This window comes from Bombina bombina, chromosome 2 (assembly GCF_027579735.1).
Source record: "Bombina bombina isolate aBomBom1 chromosome 2, aBomBom1.pri, whole genome shotgun sequence".
NCBI lineage: Eukaryota > Metazoa > Chordata > Amphibia > Anura > Bombinatoridae > Bombina > Bombina bombina.
The window spans coordinates 320,304,209-320,322,728 of record NC_069500.1 but is presented as its reverse complement, the minus strand read 5'-3'; the positions used below and the strand labels follow the sequence as shown (position 1 = coordinate 320,322,728).

The following is an 18,520-nucleotide window of genomic DNA, read 5'->3' as shown; positions in this document are numbered from 1 at the left end:
CAGTTATTTTTACTTAAAATGTATCAGCTATATCAAGGACATTCCTCATATAATTTAAATGTATAAAGCTTATTGTTAAGATGACTTGATGAAGCCTCTCACTAAAGGCCTAATTCTCAAAAGCTTTCTGGTCTAGCAATATTCTATAAGATGCCTTATCAGTAATATGAGGCCCCTCAGGGACAGTATACACCAATTTTTATATAACTGCATGTAATATTATTATTATCGGTTATTTGTAGAGCGTCAGCAGATTCCGCAGCGCTAAGAGACACTAATATAAAGAAGAATATGCACAGATACTGATATAAGAATCCAGTATAAAACCTTTTAAAAACTAACTTAGAAGCTCCCGGTTTAGCACTGTTGATAAGATAGTCTGGGAAACCCACTGAAAGGGTCTGGGTAAACAAAAAGAGCAGACACTCCCCACCTCCCCCCTTCCCTGCATATGAAAAGACAGATAGCATAAACAGGAGCCAGCAGTAGTCTGTAAACACGTGTATATATCTAGCACTGTGGGGCTTGGTTAGGAGTCTGAACATCAGCACAAATTTATAAAAAAAATAAGCAAAACTATACATTTTTTTAAAAACACTACTAGATGGGCTATATAAATGGATAATCAACAAAACATTTACGCAAAGAAAAATCTAGTGTACAATGTCTCTATAAGGGGAATTCAATGAAATGCTTTATGTGAAGGAGAAGCACTTACTTTAAGATATTAGGCTCAATAAAATAAGCTGATGATTTCTCTGACACCTTTTGGAAAAACAAGCCCCAAAGGGTTAATACAGCTCGAAATGATCTTTGATGCCTTATCAGTACTGATAGAACCATGAATTGTAGCTTCAAAACTGTTTATCTCAGTAGTCAGGGTTGTGGGTTGGAAGGAAACTCACCTACATTGTATTATAATACTTAAAAAAAAAAAGGTGAGATTTCTCTCCATTACAGAGAGTTGTGATCATTCGGCCTGTTGTCCATCATAATGGACAAGACCTATTTCTAAAATGTTCAACGTTATTTAAAACAAACGTTGGAACTAAAAGGCAAATTGTGTTCAGTCCTAATACTTTATATCTATAACATCTCTGCCTCTTTTCATAATATAATTAAAGGAGTTTGTTAACTAGAGAGGAACCAACAAAATGTCATGTTTCTAGATAGTCTGGTGTTCTTACCTCAACATCTTCCACACATTTGGCCATTAAGTGTTGCCTAATCCTTATATATCCATTTTATAAAGAGTTGCACAGGAAGGAAAAAACTTACCTGAGATGGTTTCACAAAATCTGCTACATCCCACAGTTTCCCCTGTAATCCTCTCAAATTCTGAGTAATTGAAGCTCCCTTGAGTTTTGTTATCACAGAGAACTGGGGATCAGAATCAATTTCTTGGTATCCTTTCTTTGTACAAAATACCCATCTGTTTAAGTAAAACAGAAAAGAAACATATCAACCATTTTATCATTTGCACTTTTTAATAACAGTTGAATTAATGCACTTTGACATAGTTCTAACACCCTGATGGCAGCATATTTATAAAGTGAATGTGTAAGACATAAAGAACAAGTTTTACAACACTTTGCAATCTATAAAAGTTTTATTATGGAGGTTGAAGAAGGTTCCACCCTCATTATAAACATAAAATTCAAAACTACTTTTCATAGTAATGAAAAATGATGTAAAAATGTTCCACAGGAAACAGAGTAGGAATGTATCAATATTAATAAAAGAATAATAAAGGGTCTTGGAAAAAAATTAAGGAATGAACAGGGTGAGAGATAGAATGAGTGGGATAAAGTGGAAGGAGGGAGAATGGAAATAGTTCATAGAGATTGGTGAAAAGGGATGAATTAAAGATGAAATGGAGCAAATGAGAATGTAAATGATATAAAGGGAATTTCTTTGCTGTATTTTAAGCACCATATTGATCAGAACACATTTCTAATAAGCCAGTTATTCTCCAACTGAAAATCATGACCCCTTGTTCCCATATTACTCCTTTTTGAAAAATTCCTGCCCCCTGAATGTTATTAAAGGAAATAAACGTGCAAAGAAGAATGCTCTAATGTGATCTTTACTACAGCATTTTATTATTGCACTATTTCTTGCATATAACTATCTATTTAACCCTGCAATTGTTTAAAAACATAGTTAAATCAGTTCCAGAGCAGTAATGCACTACTGGGAGCTAGCTGAACACATCTGGTGATTAGAAATTAAAAGAGACATATGTATGCATGTAGCCACCAATCACCAGCTATCTGACAGTATTGCCTTGCTGCACCTGGGCCTACCTAGATTGCTTTTCAACAAAGGATACAAAGATAAAGTACATTTTATAACATAAATTGAAGTTTCTTAAAATGATATGCTCTATTTGAAATTATAAATTGTAAAAAAAGCACTAAGCAGTGAGTTATACTTAACAGAAATCATTACATTATGTATTATTCATCAATTAAAGGGATAGAAAGGTCAAAATTGAAATGTGCGTGAGTAAATTTCGATATGAAATTGAAGCATTTTTGCAACATACTTTCACTAACTAAAATGCTTCTATAAAAGTTATTACTATTTTTTTTTTAGGCCTTCGCACATATACTGTACATATGGGGTCTGTAGATCATTATTTAACCCCTTAAGGACCAGCAGCGTACCCTATACTTCACTGGTCTTTTAATGGAGTTTGCATTACTAATAGCAGCTTGACCTGCACTATTATTAACAAGACAAAACCCTTAACGGCGGGCAATGTACATGGTCGTTAAGGGGTTAAACAATACACTTTCTCAGAGAGTCAGCAGTGCCTTGTATGACACAAATGACATATTCAGAAGCAATACACACCACTGCCACCTCTCTGAGCAGACACAGTGGTTGAATACTTTTATCTGTTTTTTTAACTTAATATGTGCAGTGTCAATTACTTCCTGTCACAGCCTTACAAGAAGGTTGTGGACTCTACAGGAAGGCTTATTTAGCTTGATGTAATAAATCTTCTAGAGTAACTTGAGCTGGCTTGATGATTTAAATTATCTGTTTTTACTAAAGGAGTATTGTTTCATATAACTTTAAGGTCATAAAGTCATGATTAAATGTACTATTGTAAAAGCGCTTATACAAGCAGTTCCTAGTTTGTTTATATCCTTATATCCTCCAGAATTGTCACAGTGTATAAGGAGGCAATGACAATATTCTATTCAGTGACATAAGTAACTCATATTTCTCGCCCTAATAACTCTTCCTATACAACCAAGTATCCCAGTTATTCTTTATTTACAAATGTACCATTTACTTACCTCTACCTTACCTGTAATTACTTCACAAGTCATAATTATGTTTTATTGCTACAAGTAAACTACATTAAAACAATAATCAGCTTATTGTTTGTTTATTTTTCAATTTTAATGCATAGTTGTTCTCTTTGCAGTATTACATTTTGGAATATGTTCAATCGTTCATGACTTTTTTTTTCTTTTTTTGTTACTGATAGGCTTTTCAAAGGTTGTATCCTTAGATAGGCCCGGACTGAGTATAGGGCATACAGGGCATTTTCCCAGTGGGCAGGGGATAGTTGTGGGCCGTTGCTGATTGCTTTAGCCCTTGCCCTGTGACCAGCATTATTATTTGTGCATATTGCAGGGTCAGCCTTTCCCTGCCTCTCACTGCCTTGCTGTGTCTGTAAATACAGGGCCAGTCTCGTCCCCCAGCATTACATCAAAATGATCCTCCTTAGAATGGGTGGCTCTGTAAGCTGTTAAATGTCTACCTGTAGAGCTGACTGCTCTGATGGGTTTGAAGTGAAGGATTGATCTGTGGCAGCTTCAGACAGCCTCATTCCTGGGAAGGTATTAAGGGTTCTACCCAGGACCATTTTAATGGTTTCTCCACCCGGCTAGACTGATTTTACTGGCCACCCAGATAACATTTTAGCTAAAAATAAACTAAAAATACCCAATGTTAAGATTGTTCAATGATTATTGCTCAAATTATCATTACATAAATGTTAAATTATGCAATCCAATTGTGCTTTGGGTAGCAGAAAACATAAATTTGAAAAATGTTACACTGCCCCCACCTGGCTGCTTTATTATGCTCCCCCGGCTGGCAAACATTTCTGTGGAGGACACTGGTAAGGAGTCAGCTAGTGTCAGCCTGTTGTCTGTATTTTAGTATATACTTGCATACTGCCCTGGGTTATCACCTTTTTCTATCTGTAAAATGTAATTTTGGGTTTACCTGTGTCCCGTCCCTTGGGGTCTCAGATGTCTGAGTTGAGACAGGGCACATACATTAAATAGTTTCCATATCTGACTTATGCGCCACTCAACAAAGACTAGAAAAGGACAGGACCAAGTAGAATGCAAGCTAAAAGTAACTATATGTGCCCCCGGGAAATAAAGTCAAATGATGACCCTCTCTGTCTGAGGGCTGCATTGTGAGATCATAATGTCTATCATAAGATTTTTTACTACACTGAGTCAGATTAAAAGATAAACAACTAGATTACGAGTTTTGTGGTAAGATGAAAAAGCAGCGTTAACAGGTCCGAACGCTGCCTTTTCACTACCGCTGGTATTACGAGTCTTGCAGGTTTAGCGGCACAGCACATTTCTTTGGCCTTACCGCAAACCGACTTACGTAAACTTCGTAAACACTTTTTTTCTATGGGACTTCCACAGCGCTGGTATTACGAGTCTGTCCTAGGAGGCCAAAAAGTGAGCGGTACACCCTCTACCTCCAAGATCCGTAACGCATTCTAAAGTCAGTAGTTATGAGTTTTACACTACAACGCTGTAAAACTCATAACTAAAGTGCTAAAAAGTACACTAACACCCATAAACTACCTATTAACCCCTAAACCGAGGCCCTCCAGCATCGCAAACACTATTTTTAATCCCTAATGTGCCGCTCCGGACATCGCCGCCACTATAATAAACATATTAACCCCTAAACCGCCGCACTCCCACCTCGCAAACACTAGTTAAATATTATTAACCCCTAAATCTGCCGCCCCTAACATCGCCGCCACCTACATATTAACCCCTAATCTGCCGTCCCCAACGTCGCCGCCACTATATTAAATGTATTAACCCTTAAATCTAAGTCTAACCCTAACACCCCCTAACTTAAATATAATTTAAATAAATCTAAAGAAAATTACTATAATTAACTAAATTATTCCTATTTAAAAATAAATACTTACCTATAACATAAACCCTAAGCTAGCTACAATATAACTAATAGTTACATTGTAGCTAGCTTAGGGTTTATTTTTATTTTACAGGCAAGTTTGTATTTATTTTAACTAGGTAGAATAGTTATTAAATAGTTATTAACTATTTAATAACTACCTAGCTAAAATAAATACAAATTAACCTGTAAAATAAAACCTAACCTAAATTACACTAACACCTAACACTACACTACCATTAAATAAATTAACTAAATTAAAAACAATTAAATAAATTAAATTAGCTAAATCCCAAAAAAAAAACACTAAATTACAGAAAATAAAAAACTAATTACAGATCTTTAATTACACCAAATCTAATAGCCCTATCAAAATAAAAAAGCCCCCCAAAATAAAAAACCCTAGCCTAAACTAAACTATCAATAGCCATTAAAAGGGCCTTTTGCGGGGCATTGCCCCAAAGTAATCAGCTCTTTTACCTGTAAAAAAAAATACAAACAATCCCCCCAACAGTAAAACCCACCACCCACACAACCAACCCCCCCAAATAAAATACTAACTAAAAAACCTAAGCTCCCCATTGCCCTGAAAAGGGCATTTGGATGGGCATTGCCCTTAAAAGGGCATTTGGCTCTATTGCAGCCAATAACATTTTTTCTACCTTAATTCCGATTGGCTGATAGAATTCTATCAGCCAATCGGAATCTAAGGGACGCCATTTTGGATGACGTCATTTAAAGGAACCTTCATTCAGTAAGCAGACTCCGGATGAAGAGGATGCTCCGCGTCGGATGTCTTAAAGATGGACCCGCTCCGCGTCGGATGGATGAAGATAGAAAATGCTATCTGGATGAAGACTTCTGCCCGTCAGGAGGACGACTTCTCCCGACTTTGTTGAGGACTTCGGCCTGGTTGGATGAAGAATTCTGCTGCTTCCTTGAGGATGGATGTCCGGTCTTCAGAACAGTAAGTCAATCTTCAGGGGGTTAGTGTTAGGTTTTTTTAAGGGTGTAATGGGTGGGTTTATTTTTTAAGTTTGGGCTTTGGGCTGCAATTGAGCTAAATGCCATTCAAATGCCCTTTTCAGGGCAATGGGGAGCTTAGTTTTTTTAGTTAGTATTTTATTGGGGGGGGGGGGTTGGTTGTGTGGGTGGTGGGTTTTACTGTTGGGGGGTTGTTTGTATTTTTTTTTTACAGGTAAAAGAGCTGATTACTTTGGGGCAATGCCCCGCAAAAGGCCATTTTAAGGGCTATTGATAGTTTAAATTAGGCTAGGGTTTTTTTTATTTTGGGGGGGGGGGGCTTTTTTATTTTGATAGGGCTATTAGATTAGGTGTAATTAGTTTAAAGATCTGTAATTTGTTTTTTATTTTCTGTAATTTAGTGTTTGTTTTTTTGTGATTTAGCAAATTTAATTTAATTTATTTAATTGTTTTTAATTTAGTTAATTTATTTAATTGTAGTGTAGTGTTAGGTGTTAGTGTAACTTAGGTTAGGTTTTATTTTACAGGTCAATTTGTATTTATTTGTGCTAGGTAGTTATTAAATAGTTAATAACTATTTAATAACTATTCTACCTAGTTAAAATAAATACAAACTTGCCTGTAAAATAAAACTAAACCCTAAGCTAGCTACAATGTAACTATTGGTTATATTGTAGCTAGTTTAGGGTTTATTTTATAGGTAAGTATTTAGTTTTAAATAGGAATAATGTAGTTAATGATAGTAATTTTATTTAGATTTATTTAAATTATATTTAAGTTAAGGGGTGTTAGGGTTAGGGTCAGACTTAGGTTTAGGGGTTAATAAATTTAATATAGTGGCGGTGACGTTGGGGGCGGCAGATTAAGGGTTAAGTGTAGGTAGGTTGCGGCAACATTGGGGCGGCAGATTAGGGGTTAATAAATATAATGTAGGTGGCGGCGATGTTGGGGGCAGCAGATTAGGGGTAATAAGCATAATGTAGGTGGCGGCGGTGTCCGGAGTGGCAGATTAGGGGATAATAAGAATAATGTAGGTGTCGGCGATGTCGGGGGCGGCAGATTTGGGGTTAATAAGTGTAAAATTAGGGGTGTTTAGACTCGGAGTTCATGTTAGGGTGTTAGGTGTAAACATAACTTTAGTTTCCCCATAGGAATCAATGGGGCTGCGTTACTGAGATTTACGCTGCTTTTTGACAGGTGTTAGACTTTTTCTCAGCCGTCTCTCCCCATTGATGTCTATGGGGAAATCGTGCACGAGCAAGTACGACCAGCTCACCGCTGACTTAAGCAGCGCTGGTATTGAAGTGCAGTATGGGTATGGAGCACAATTTTGCTCTACGCTCACTTCTTGCCTTTTAACGCCGGGTTTGTAAAAACCCGTAATACCAAAGCTGTAGGTAAGTGAGCGGTGAGAAAAAACTGCTCGTTAGCACCGCATAGCAAAACTAGTAATCTGGCCGTATGATTCTGATTAAATCTGCTGGGCAAACTGCCTGACAATTGCTGGTTCTGTGCTATTGGATTTTAGTCATATCCAAAATATGTTTTTTACCGATTGCAGAATATTTCTGGTTTATTACATTAGTGAAGCACTCTGAGAATCACTCTAGTATTTGACATAAGTGCTTTATGACATTTAATGCTGCATTTTGATGGAGATCTTAAAATGTAGATGGACCCAGACAAACTGTTCTTAGTTTCAATACTGTACGGTGCTGGGATCCAGCCAAAGTCTGCTTCCTTACAAAAATGAGGAGCCGTTCTCCAGGAGAATCCATGATTAACTTTTTGTGGCATAGGAATTCATACTGATGGTTTATTTTCTGTGATGCTGAAAAGTAATTTGGAATTGGACACATCTGTCCCACTAGGATAACTGAGGTTATAGTAGTAGAATTATCAATCTCTTTCAATAACAAGTTGTTTTTTTAAATGACAATGTAGCAAAAGAGACATACTTTAAATATAAAGGATATAAGATAAAATATATATTTACACAAATCCAAAAAAGAAGTAAACATACTGTAAAAATAATGCACATATTCATTAATCCAGGTTTTGAAGGGTTAGATTATGCAGTGATAGTCTCCATAGTGGCAAAAAGATAAGACTGGCCACACAAATATAAACATAGGTGAAAATTCACATTAAAACATACTGAAAACAAAGAAATTCCTTAAATTGTTGAACACCTAAATACCACATCTGAAGAAGGAACACTGCTCCTATTGGTTTGTAGTAAAACATTAGTGAGAACTCGTGTTCACATGTGCATAAACATATGTGGCACTGGCCTGTGACATCACAGTGCCTAATAAAATGTGCCCCTTTGCAGCAACTATTTCACAGATTCCAAGTCCTTTGTTCAGTGTACACCTCCACAGAATCCAAGTCCAGTGTCCATTATTTGGCTACAGATTCCAGTTCTATAAACTTGCCAAGTGTGTGTTTACACATGACTAAGAAGGGAAAGAACACTAAAGGAAACATTACCTCTGTACATTTTAGTAAAAATAACAGTTTCCAGTAATCTCTACTACTGGACTCCAAACCACAAACCTGCTCCTCTGAGCATAACAATGAAGAAGCATGTGTGTGTACAGAAAGTGATAAATTAAGGATATCTGATTTCCCTGCAAGCTCAACCCATTTTGATGTGCTGTGGTTTCAAAGATCAAAAACATTTCAAATACAAAAAACCTAAAGTATCAATTTCTCATACATTTTATACTCTGAAGCTAGTCATTAGAAACACCTTAAGGTAAAAACAATATTACAGTACACTATCCCTTTTAAGGTTCATCTGCAAAAATATCTTTCTTTTTTCTAACCATCCAACATTAGGTTCTGCAGATACAGTTTCAGCAGAGGATACTGCTCAGTTTTAACTGGCTCTTGGACTTGATGACAGCCTCAGTATTCTGAAGCTATATAATAGGTTTAGGTCTCAAAACCAACCCCCTGGCAGAGCTCCTTTGGATGTTTTCCGCCCATTTACCTTCTGCCTTAGGCCCCGATGATTGAAAGTCCTGTGATGCGGCAATATATTCCAAAGTGATCTGTTGAGATGTCAAGCAAGCTGGCGAAATATTCCAAGCTGCCGACATCATTGCTTAAAGGCAGCATCACCATAAGATCTTTTACTATACATCTCAATGGGTTTTGATGCTGGCAATGTATTCCAACCAGCATCGCTACCGACATTGACGATGTAAAGTAAAGGATTCCTTTCTAATATATAGAATGCAACCTAATAAATAAACCTACTTACCCCTAAACGACCAATACCTAATCGCAATAATCTCCCCCATCTCAAACACCCCTAAACTACCAATATGCCCCTTCACAAAGACCCCCTAACCTATTAACCCCCTAAACCACCGTTGCAAACTACCCCTGCACTACTTAACTCCTTAACAGCTTGTCGTCATCCCCCAGACCCGTAATCTTACATGCCCTAAAAAAAAATAAAAAAATAACAACACTACCAAACCCCCCCAAAAAAACAGTAAGGCCTATCTTAAAACTAAAGTCCTATTTAAAAAAAAAGACCACCCCCCAAAAGACACCCTATTCTAAAACTAAAACCTACTGCAACAATAGCCCGGAAAAGGACATTTAGTAGGACATTGTGCTAAAGGGATTACAGCTCTTTTACTTTTCACAAATCCCTATTTCCCCCCCAAAAAGCCTATCTTAAAAAACGTATACTAAAAATTGCCATAGATTGGCATTTTGTAGGACCTTGCCCTAAAGTGATTTTAGTTTACTTGTAAAAAAAATAATCAACCTAATCTTAAAAACAAAACAATTTTTCTAGTCGCCCAACTTGAAGCCGGCTCCTATGTGGTCAGCTACGGCGGTGCTCCTCTTCATCCATGGCGGCGGTCTTCATCCATGGTGGTGCCGTGCTGGGGTTGTCCTCTTCTATACGGTCTTCGTCCATCTTTCATCCAATGCTTCTTCTCATCTTCCGTACAACGTACTCTTCATGGGGTGCCCTTGCATTCCGATTAACTATTTTAAAATTCAAATCAGCCAATAAAAAAAAGCTTTTATTCTATTGGCTAATTTGAATATCAGCCAATTGGAATGCAAGGGAACCCCTATATAAAAGGGGTATCTCGCATTCCAGCTTTAGCATGCAAAGGTGACATCATGAAGAGCACCGCTGATGGAAGATCAGAAGAAGCATTAGATGGATGAAGACCGGATGGAATAGGACAGCCTCAGCAGAGTGCCGTCAAGGATGAAGATGGATGAAGACTACTGCCATGGATGAAAAGGAGCACAGTCAGACCTAATCATATGGGAGTCGGATTTGAGTTGGGTGACTAGAAACTTTGCAGTTTAGTGTTATGAATTTTTTGGGTGGGGTTTTTTTTTAGGATATTTTTTTTTTTTTTTTTAAATAGGCTTTTTTTTAGAATATGGATTTTTTTTTTTTTTTTAAATGTTTGTTGGATGAAATAATGCAATACAAATAAATGCATCAAAAATCACATTAGTTACAGCTTGATAAACTTTTAACAAAAGCTAAAGTGATTCCACACATTTCAAGAAAACATATCATCTGGCATTTCTTGAATATAATTGCTATATTAGTAACAACCTTATTCAACACTTAACAATAGAACATCTAAAACGGTAGTTGGTCACTGAATAGAAGGAAAAAACGAGTAAGAAAAGCAAAACAAAATTCACCTCGCCCATGTACACATAAAAGCTGTTTCCCCCTTAGTTCGCTTTCTGCAAGGTTTACACTGAGACCTCTTCTTCCTTTGTGTCATAATTGGCCTAGATGTTAATATACGGTCACTAGTGTGTGTGCATTCGTGTTTCCCAGTAAAATCGTATATTATGAAATGTTTCCATATCTTTTCTTATAAAATAGCCATATTCCTCTAAGTGAATTGTGTGATCCATGAGTGACTCCCATGCTTGGAACGTAGGAACTATTCATGACTTCCAATTGACTGCTATCAGAGACTTTGCAGTATTTAATGCTAATTGTACCAGTTTCCTACGAATTGAACACTTGCACCTTGGGAGTAAGTTCAATAAGGCTGTAGGTAGTTGGAATTGATAGTCACTTTTTTGATTGCTGATGGTTTTGATGTATTCGCCTATTTGTGACCAGAAGGGCTGAATCTTATTGCACGTCCACCAAATGTGAGACATGGAGCCTTTACTGCCACACCCTCTCCAACATAAGTCAGATGCCGACGGATATATCGCCTTGATCCTAACTGGGGTGAGATACCACTTCGTCAGAACCTTGAAGTTTAGCTCTAGTGATCTAGCTGATACCAATGATTTTTTTGTGTTATGAATAATGTTTTTCCATTCCTTATCAGTTAACTCCTTGCCCATTTCCCTATGCCATCTGTCAACATAGTCAGGAGTATCAATCAATTCTCTGTTCAATAGAGCCTTTTTTGCCCATGCTAATGTGTGGCGCAGTGGTTGATCTTGCAAGTATTGTTGCTCGAAAGGGGTAGGTTGTCTAGTCATCTGTTCTCTATCTGTTGAGGTGGCTAAATAATGGCTAAGTTGATAGTACTTCAACCATTTTGTAAAGGTACTGCCTAATATGTCTCCCAAATCTGTCCTCTGTTTCAGTTTAATACCACTTAAAAATGTATATATAGGAGCAGTATACCCTATTTCCCAATCATGTTGTGTATTCAGTTTCTGTTCTAACCCTCCGTGTAATTCTGCGTTAGGTGAAACTGGAGACATAGGGGATCTCAAGGATGAAATTCTATGATCATTGCTTATTAAACTATCCCATACCTCAAAGACATGTTGATATAGTGGGTAGGACATGGTCCAAGGTGGTCTTCTTTTCTTTTCTACCCAACATAACACTCCTGGAGATGGAGTTTTCAATATGTGTGAGTCTAGGGCCAGAATATGGATTTTTTATTTAAAAAGGAGCTGTAATTGTTATGCCGTACCAAATGCCCTTTTCAGGGCACTCTTTTTTTAAGATAGTTTTTTTAGATTAGGATTTTTTTTATTGGGCAAAAGAGCTTTATCACTTTAGGGCAATGTCCTACAAAATGCTCTATTAAGGGCAATGCCCAACCAAATGCCCTTACAAGGGCAATCTTTTTTTAGAATAGAGATTTTTTTAAAGTAAAAAGAGCTATAATCGATTTAGGGCAATGCCCTAACAAATGTTATATATCATTTTTTAGGGGGGAGGTGGGGATTACTTTGATTTTAGAATATGGTTTTTGTTACAAGTAAAAGTGATGTAATCGCTTTTGGGCATTGCCCTACCAAATGCCCTTTTCAATGCAATTTTTGATGTAGGTTTTAGTGTTATTATAGGGTTTCTTATTTTGGGCTGGTTTTTTTTTTAAAATGGGACTTTAATTTTATTAGCGGCCTAGCTGGGTTTTTTATTTTTGGTAGTGTTTGCTTTTTAAATGTTAGTGGGGGGGGGGGGGGGGGTTATTTTATTATCACAGAGATCATTTAATCCACACATAGTTTTGTTGCAGTTCTGGAGTGATCTCTCACCTACTATTGTATGTTAACTGCATAGTCATACAATTCTTTTATTACTAAGTTGATCTCTGTACAGGCAAACGAGTCTCATATGGAAAGATATATTATGTTCAACCTATTGCTATTTGCTGATTGCATAGACAGAGTTGTTTTCATTATCACATGGATATGAGTAAAGGTAACTAGTAGTTTTACACATTTCTATTGATAAGCTTTATATGGACAACTATATTTTTGTGTTGAAAGAAAAATAATGGAAACACAAAATTGAGGTTGTCGGCCTAAAGATACTGCTAATTTGCTGTGATTTTTTTACATGGCCTCTACAGTCGTAACTATTACAACTATTTTTGTTGGATATGCAAAGATGTTGATTTTTTCTGCATGATATATGTTTCTTTTTGCAACCTCAATAAAAATCATTAAAAAAAGAGTGCCCCTGCACCACATTGCATCCATAAAGTAACCTGCAGGTAAACAAAAATATGCCCCAGTAAGTGGTGTTCTTCCTGTAGTTCTGTACTACTAATAATAATGGTTTACTTCAGGTCTTAAATTTTACAGCGGTATTTTGGATTGTGCTCAAGCACAAAACTTAACTCACCACCTGTAATACGAGTGCAGTTAGTGCACTAATAACTCTCCCTGCGCTCTCTCTTAAAAAGTATAGAGCCTGTGCTTTTGATTGCGCTCCACTTGTAATCTGGTACATACAGTAGGTTGCAGGAAGAGGAGGAGTCTTCAATCTACCAGAAAAGGTGGGGTTAGGCTTTGGGTTTTCTGAGACATACTTAAAGGGGCAATTTTTTTAGGTGAGTGGTACTAGCTTCAGAAAAGATTACAATCCACCCACATATAATATCCCAACCCAATAACAGTAACACTCTCCTAATTGTTTAACTCTCAACAAACTAACACCACAAAAACAATTTAAAATGCTTCTGCGAAACTCATTGACTTCACTCGCAATATGCAATTTGCTACTCTTCTAGTCCCTACAGTGCTTTTCATCAGCCATCAGTGTCACAATGATAACATTTTAAAGAGGGCTTGCATCCTATCATCTTGCAGGTTTACTTTGTAAAGTGTTTTTTTGTATATATTCAATGTATATTCCTCAAGTTAGGGTTTTACACTTATCTTTTTATTCTTATTATCTGAAACAATTATAGCTGCACATACATTTTGTATGGATGTCACAAATAGGTCATGTGTGTAACAAAGCAAAAAAGCTGGAGAGCCAATAGCAACCGAGCATTTGTGATCAAGACATCATGTATTTCCTAGTAATACGGTAAAATACAATTTCTTAAAAGTATTGATGCATATTTAAAAAAATATGGCTGTTTTATAAATGAACAGAAACCCAAATAGATTTACTACAAAAAGCTATTTATTTCATCTTTCACTATATAAACATGACTTGCAATAATGTAGCTGTGGGAGGTTTAACTATGTAAAGAAGATAATTATATACCAGTTGTACTCACCCAATTATGTAACAAATAATTCCAAAATGGAGCAGGCGATGTAATACTCCAATTTTTCTATTTTTCGTCAGAACATATTTCTCTGTTTTGTAATCTAGTGGAGACAAGCAGGAATTCCTAGAGGATGCATCCATTACTGCTTTAAGGCAGTAATGACTGTGCTATTTCCTATGATTGCATTTTAAAGGTACAGTTGTATTTTAGATCTTTGACTATATGTTTGTAATATTTCTTTTGGTATTTCATTCTCCAGACTCCAGCTATAAAAACAATAGCTTGCAAGATTATAAATTATTCTACACCTTTACATGTTTATCGGGAGCTGTGAAGGCTAAATTAAAAAAATATAGACGGATGTGCACATAAATATATATGTAATTTTATCCATATACACACTTATAAGCATATATATATATTATATCACATATGAAACAGCTTCAATTTACTATAAATCCATGTACTGCAGAGCAAATATACTTAAAGGGGCATTCTAATATAAAAATAAGATGCTCTCATTTGTTAGGCATATAAAATAAAGGGCTAGATTACAAGTGGAGCGCTATTTCAATGTGCACCCATAAAGGGGCAAATTTGCCCATGTTAAATAACCAGTTATTACATGTGGCTGGTTAATGCTCCCACAAGCTCGCGAGAGCACTTTGTGCTAAGAACAATTAACCAGAGGTCAGACCTCTGGTTAATTTAAAAAATGTGTCCCCATTGCCAGCCAAATAAAGTGTACAGTTCCTTTATTAAATTAAAATATATGAGCATCTTTTTAAAAATAACTGCACAAAGCAGTTATAAGCAGTTAAAGTGAAGAGATGTGTGAAACGTGCCTTTACATAGCGGTCTATGGGGACTGTGTTTTAAACTGTTAATATGCTTATATACATATATATTTATGTGTTAATATGTGTATATACACATATAAACACATGAATAAAGCATATACATTTATATTTTACATTTGCTGCCCAACGCTGCATGACTTAACCCCTGTGCTGCGCTTGGTTCTTTGCCATGTCTGACAGCATCAGAACAAGGCTCCTATTGGAGCCTATGGAAGTGCACTCTTGTGAGCGCAATACTTCCAGGCAATGTGAACGCGAGGTTGCGTTCGCATTGTGCTTATCTTATAATACCAGCGTACATTTTCGTGATTTTTTAGTTTTGTAGCCATTTATTATTCCATGTTATATTGGCAACATCTGCAATTCATATTTACGTGCAATTTGATGTAATATTACTAAAATATTTGGTAAATTAACAAATGTACAGATGGGTAAACAAAGTGACTTGTCATCAAAGACATGTCGCAGTACAATACTGCTGAAATTGTAGGTGTATCATGTAGTTCTGTAAAGAATTTTTTTTTTTTAATGGATTGTGGGGATGGTTTCCAAGAAGGGTTTCTGGCTAACAGGCCCTTTTCAGCTAATCGTAGCTGAACAGTTATCTCGGATACCTTGATGCCTGCATCCTGAATGTGTTTAGCCAAGACTGTGATAGGCAGTTTCCTATTTTGAGTGCAGATATCTTGAATCTTTTTTTCAGTTCTTGGTATAGCATCATGATGTTGAACGCAAGCATCCTTCCGTTCTGGGTTCAAATCATCCCCATAATCCTTTTTTTCCTTAAAGGGACATAAAACCCAAATGTTTTATTTCATGATTAAGATAGAGCATGTGATTTTAAACGACTTTCCAAATGACTTCAATTATCTAATTTGTTTTGTTCTATTGGTATCCTTTGTTGAAAATGATACCTAGGTTAGACTCAATAGCTGCTGATTAGTGGCTGCACATATATGCCTCATGTTTTTGGTTCACCCAATGAATTAACTAGCTACCCGTAGTGCGTTGCTGCTTCTTCAGCAAAGGATACCAAGAGAATGAATCAAAACATAATAGAAGTAAACTGGAAAGTTGATTAAAATTGTATGCATTATCTGAATCATGAAATAAAACTTTTGGGTTTCATGGCCCTTTAATATTCTTTACAGAACTATGTGATATGCATCTGCAATTTCAGCAATCTTGTACTGCAACATTTTTTAAATCTTCATCAGGCCAACAATTTGACTTTCTTTAACAACAAGTCACTTTGTTTACCTATCTGTAAAAACATATACATGTGATAATTTGGAGCAAGTGTTTAATATTTCCTGCACTGGGTGTTTGTAAGCTCCCTAAACCAAAAAGTTCCCCTCTAGAACTTGGGAGCAACGATAAAAAAAGTGGATAGGCAAAGGAAGCGCTAAACAAAGCTACTACAAACTATCGGGGAGAACAGAAGCGCATATGCCAGGCCAATATGCCTAAAATCCTATCTGGTGTGTATATACTGTATAGACAATGAAAGTAATAGAGTACGAAAAAAATGAATGGATTTATCCTATATTATAAAAGACAAGAGTTTGTCTGAAGCCGTCATGCGCAGTTCAGACAAACTCTTGCAGCTGATCGCACGCGCACCGACCCGACAGCAGCGCGAGGATCGGGCAGCAGAGCGGATCACACGCGCAGGGGTGAAAACAAAGCAGCGCGAGGACCGGCGAGAGAGAGAGAGGAAGAGAGAGAGGAGAGAGAGAAGAGAGAAGAGAGAAGAGAGAAGAGAGAGGAGAGAGGAGAGAGGAGAGAGGAGAGAGGAGAGATAAGAGATAAGAGATAAGAGAGAAGAGAGAAGAGAGGAGAGAGAGAGAGAGAGAGAGAGAGAGAGAGAGAGAGAGAGAGAGAGAGAGATTAAATATAACACAACACGGCCCGTGTGAACAGGCTTTAGGACTAGTTGGTCTATAAAATGTATAAAATCAAATTCATAAAAGATCAAATCATATAAGATGCCACATATAGAGATTATATAGCAAACAGTGACATAAAACAAAGGTTGGCCAACCTAGAATAAAAAAGTATTTTGAAATAAATGCAACTTAAATATAAATGTACTGTCCTAGAGATTTATTAAGTGTAATGATCTGATTGATTCATAATATGATCTGATTGATCCAGAATATGCTAATAGATATCACAGTGAATATATAGCTGTTAAAAAGCACAGTGAATATAAAGCTATTAAAAAACAAAAGCCGTTTGTTTCTTGTCTGTCTGCAAATATCCTGCAGTGGTAATCCTCTGACCTTAGTTGATGTTTCAATCTTTCGAGGGTGGGCTCAGCAATGAATTCCAAGTGCTGTTTACTGCCCAATGTCTTATTTCTGTAGCGACAGTGTGAACTGCCGGTTCTGGAGCCTAACAACTCTCCTTCAGTGTGGGATGCGATCTCTGCGGTCTCAGCGATTCCTCTGCGCTTACGTGACTGGAGGAAGTATGCTGTACTTTTTAGCACTTTAGTTATGAGTTTTATGCTACAGCTTTGTAGTGTAAAACTCACAGCTACTGATTTTAAAATGCGTTAGGAATCTTGGCGGTAGAGGGTGTACCGCTCACTTTTTGGCCTCCAAGGACAAACTCGTAATGGAAGTCCCATAGAAAAAAAGACTTTACGAAATTTACGTAAGTTGATTTGCGTTAAGGCCAAAAAAGTGTGCGGTGCCCCTAAACCTGCAAGACTCGTAATACCAGTGGGCGTAAAAAAACAGCGTTAGGACCTGTTAACGCTGCTTTTTCATCTTACCGCAAAATTCGAAATCTAGCCGAGAGTTAGTTATGCAAATGTAGGGAATGGGTAATAAAGGGATTATCTATCTTTTAAAACAATAAAAATTCTGGTGTTAACTGTCCCTTTAAATAAGCCTTTATCACTGCCCTAACAATATTGCTTGAGCTATTACAAGTTACAAGCTAACTTGCTTTATTTATTTATTGTGTCTCTCACCGATCACATAATTGCAGGTATAAAAATAAATGGAAAAAAATAAATTTTGTTAAAATCTATAAAGATGTATATGTGCAAGTTTTTATGTTTGGTGGGATTTTTATTTTTCAAGTAAATTAATTTAAAAAGGGTTAAAGCAGGCATGCATTGTAAAAACGTGAAACTCCAAAATGTTTCTTTTATGATTCGGATAGAGCATGCAATTTTAAACAACTTTCCAATTTACTTCCATCATCTAATTAACTTAATTTCCTTTGTATCCTTTGTTGAAAGACAAACCTAGGTAGGCTCAGTAGCAGCAAAGCACTACTGGGAGCTGTCTACTGATTGGTGGCTGCACATATATTAGTATTGTCCTTTAGTGATGTCGCGAACCTAAAAATTTCGGTTCGTGAACGGAGGACTCGAACTCGAACCGACGAACCGCCATAGACTTCAATAGGCAGGCGAACTTTAAAACCAACAGGGACTCTTTCTGGCCACAA

The 18,520-nt window shown here is 36.7% G+C and overlaps 1 protein-coding gene across 1 annotated transcript in view; it reads right to left on the bottom strand.

Moving 5' to 3' along the window:
• LOC128646933 (P2X purinoceptor 6-like) overlaps nt 1-14,332 on the bottom strand; it is a 221,872-nt gene extending 207,540 nt beyond the window's left edge. The window contains exons 1-2 of the mRNA XM_053699742.1: nt 14,199-14,332; nt 1,279-1,432 (exon numbers count right to left, since the gene is read on the bottom strand). Of these exons, the coding sequence (XP_053555717.1) occupies nt 1,279-1,432; nt 14,199-14,332 (288 nt within the window). The remainder of the gene's footprint in view (nt 1-1,278; nt 1,433-14,198) is intronic.
• Nucleotides 14,333-18,520: the final 4,188 nt, after the last annotated feature.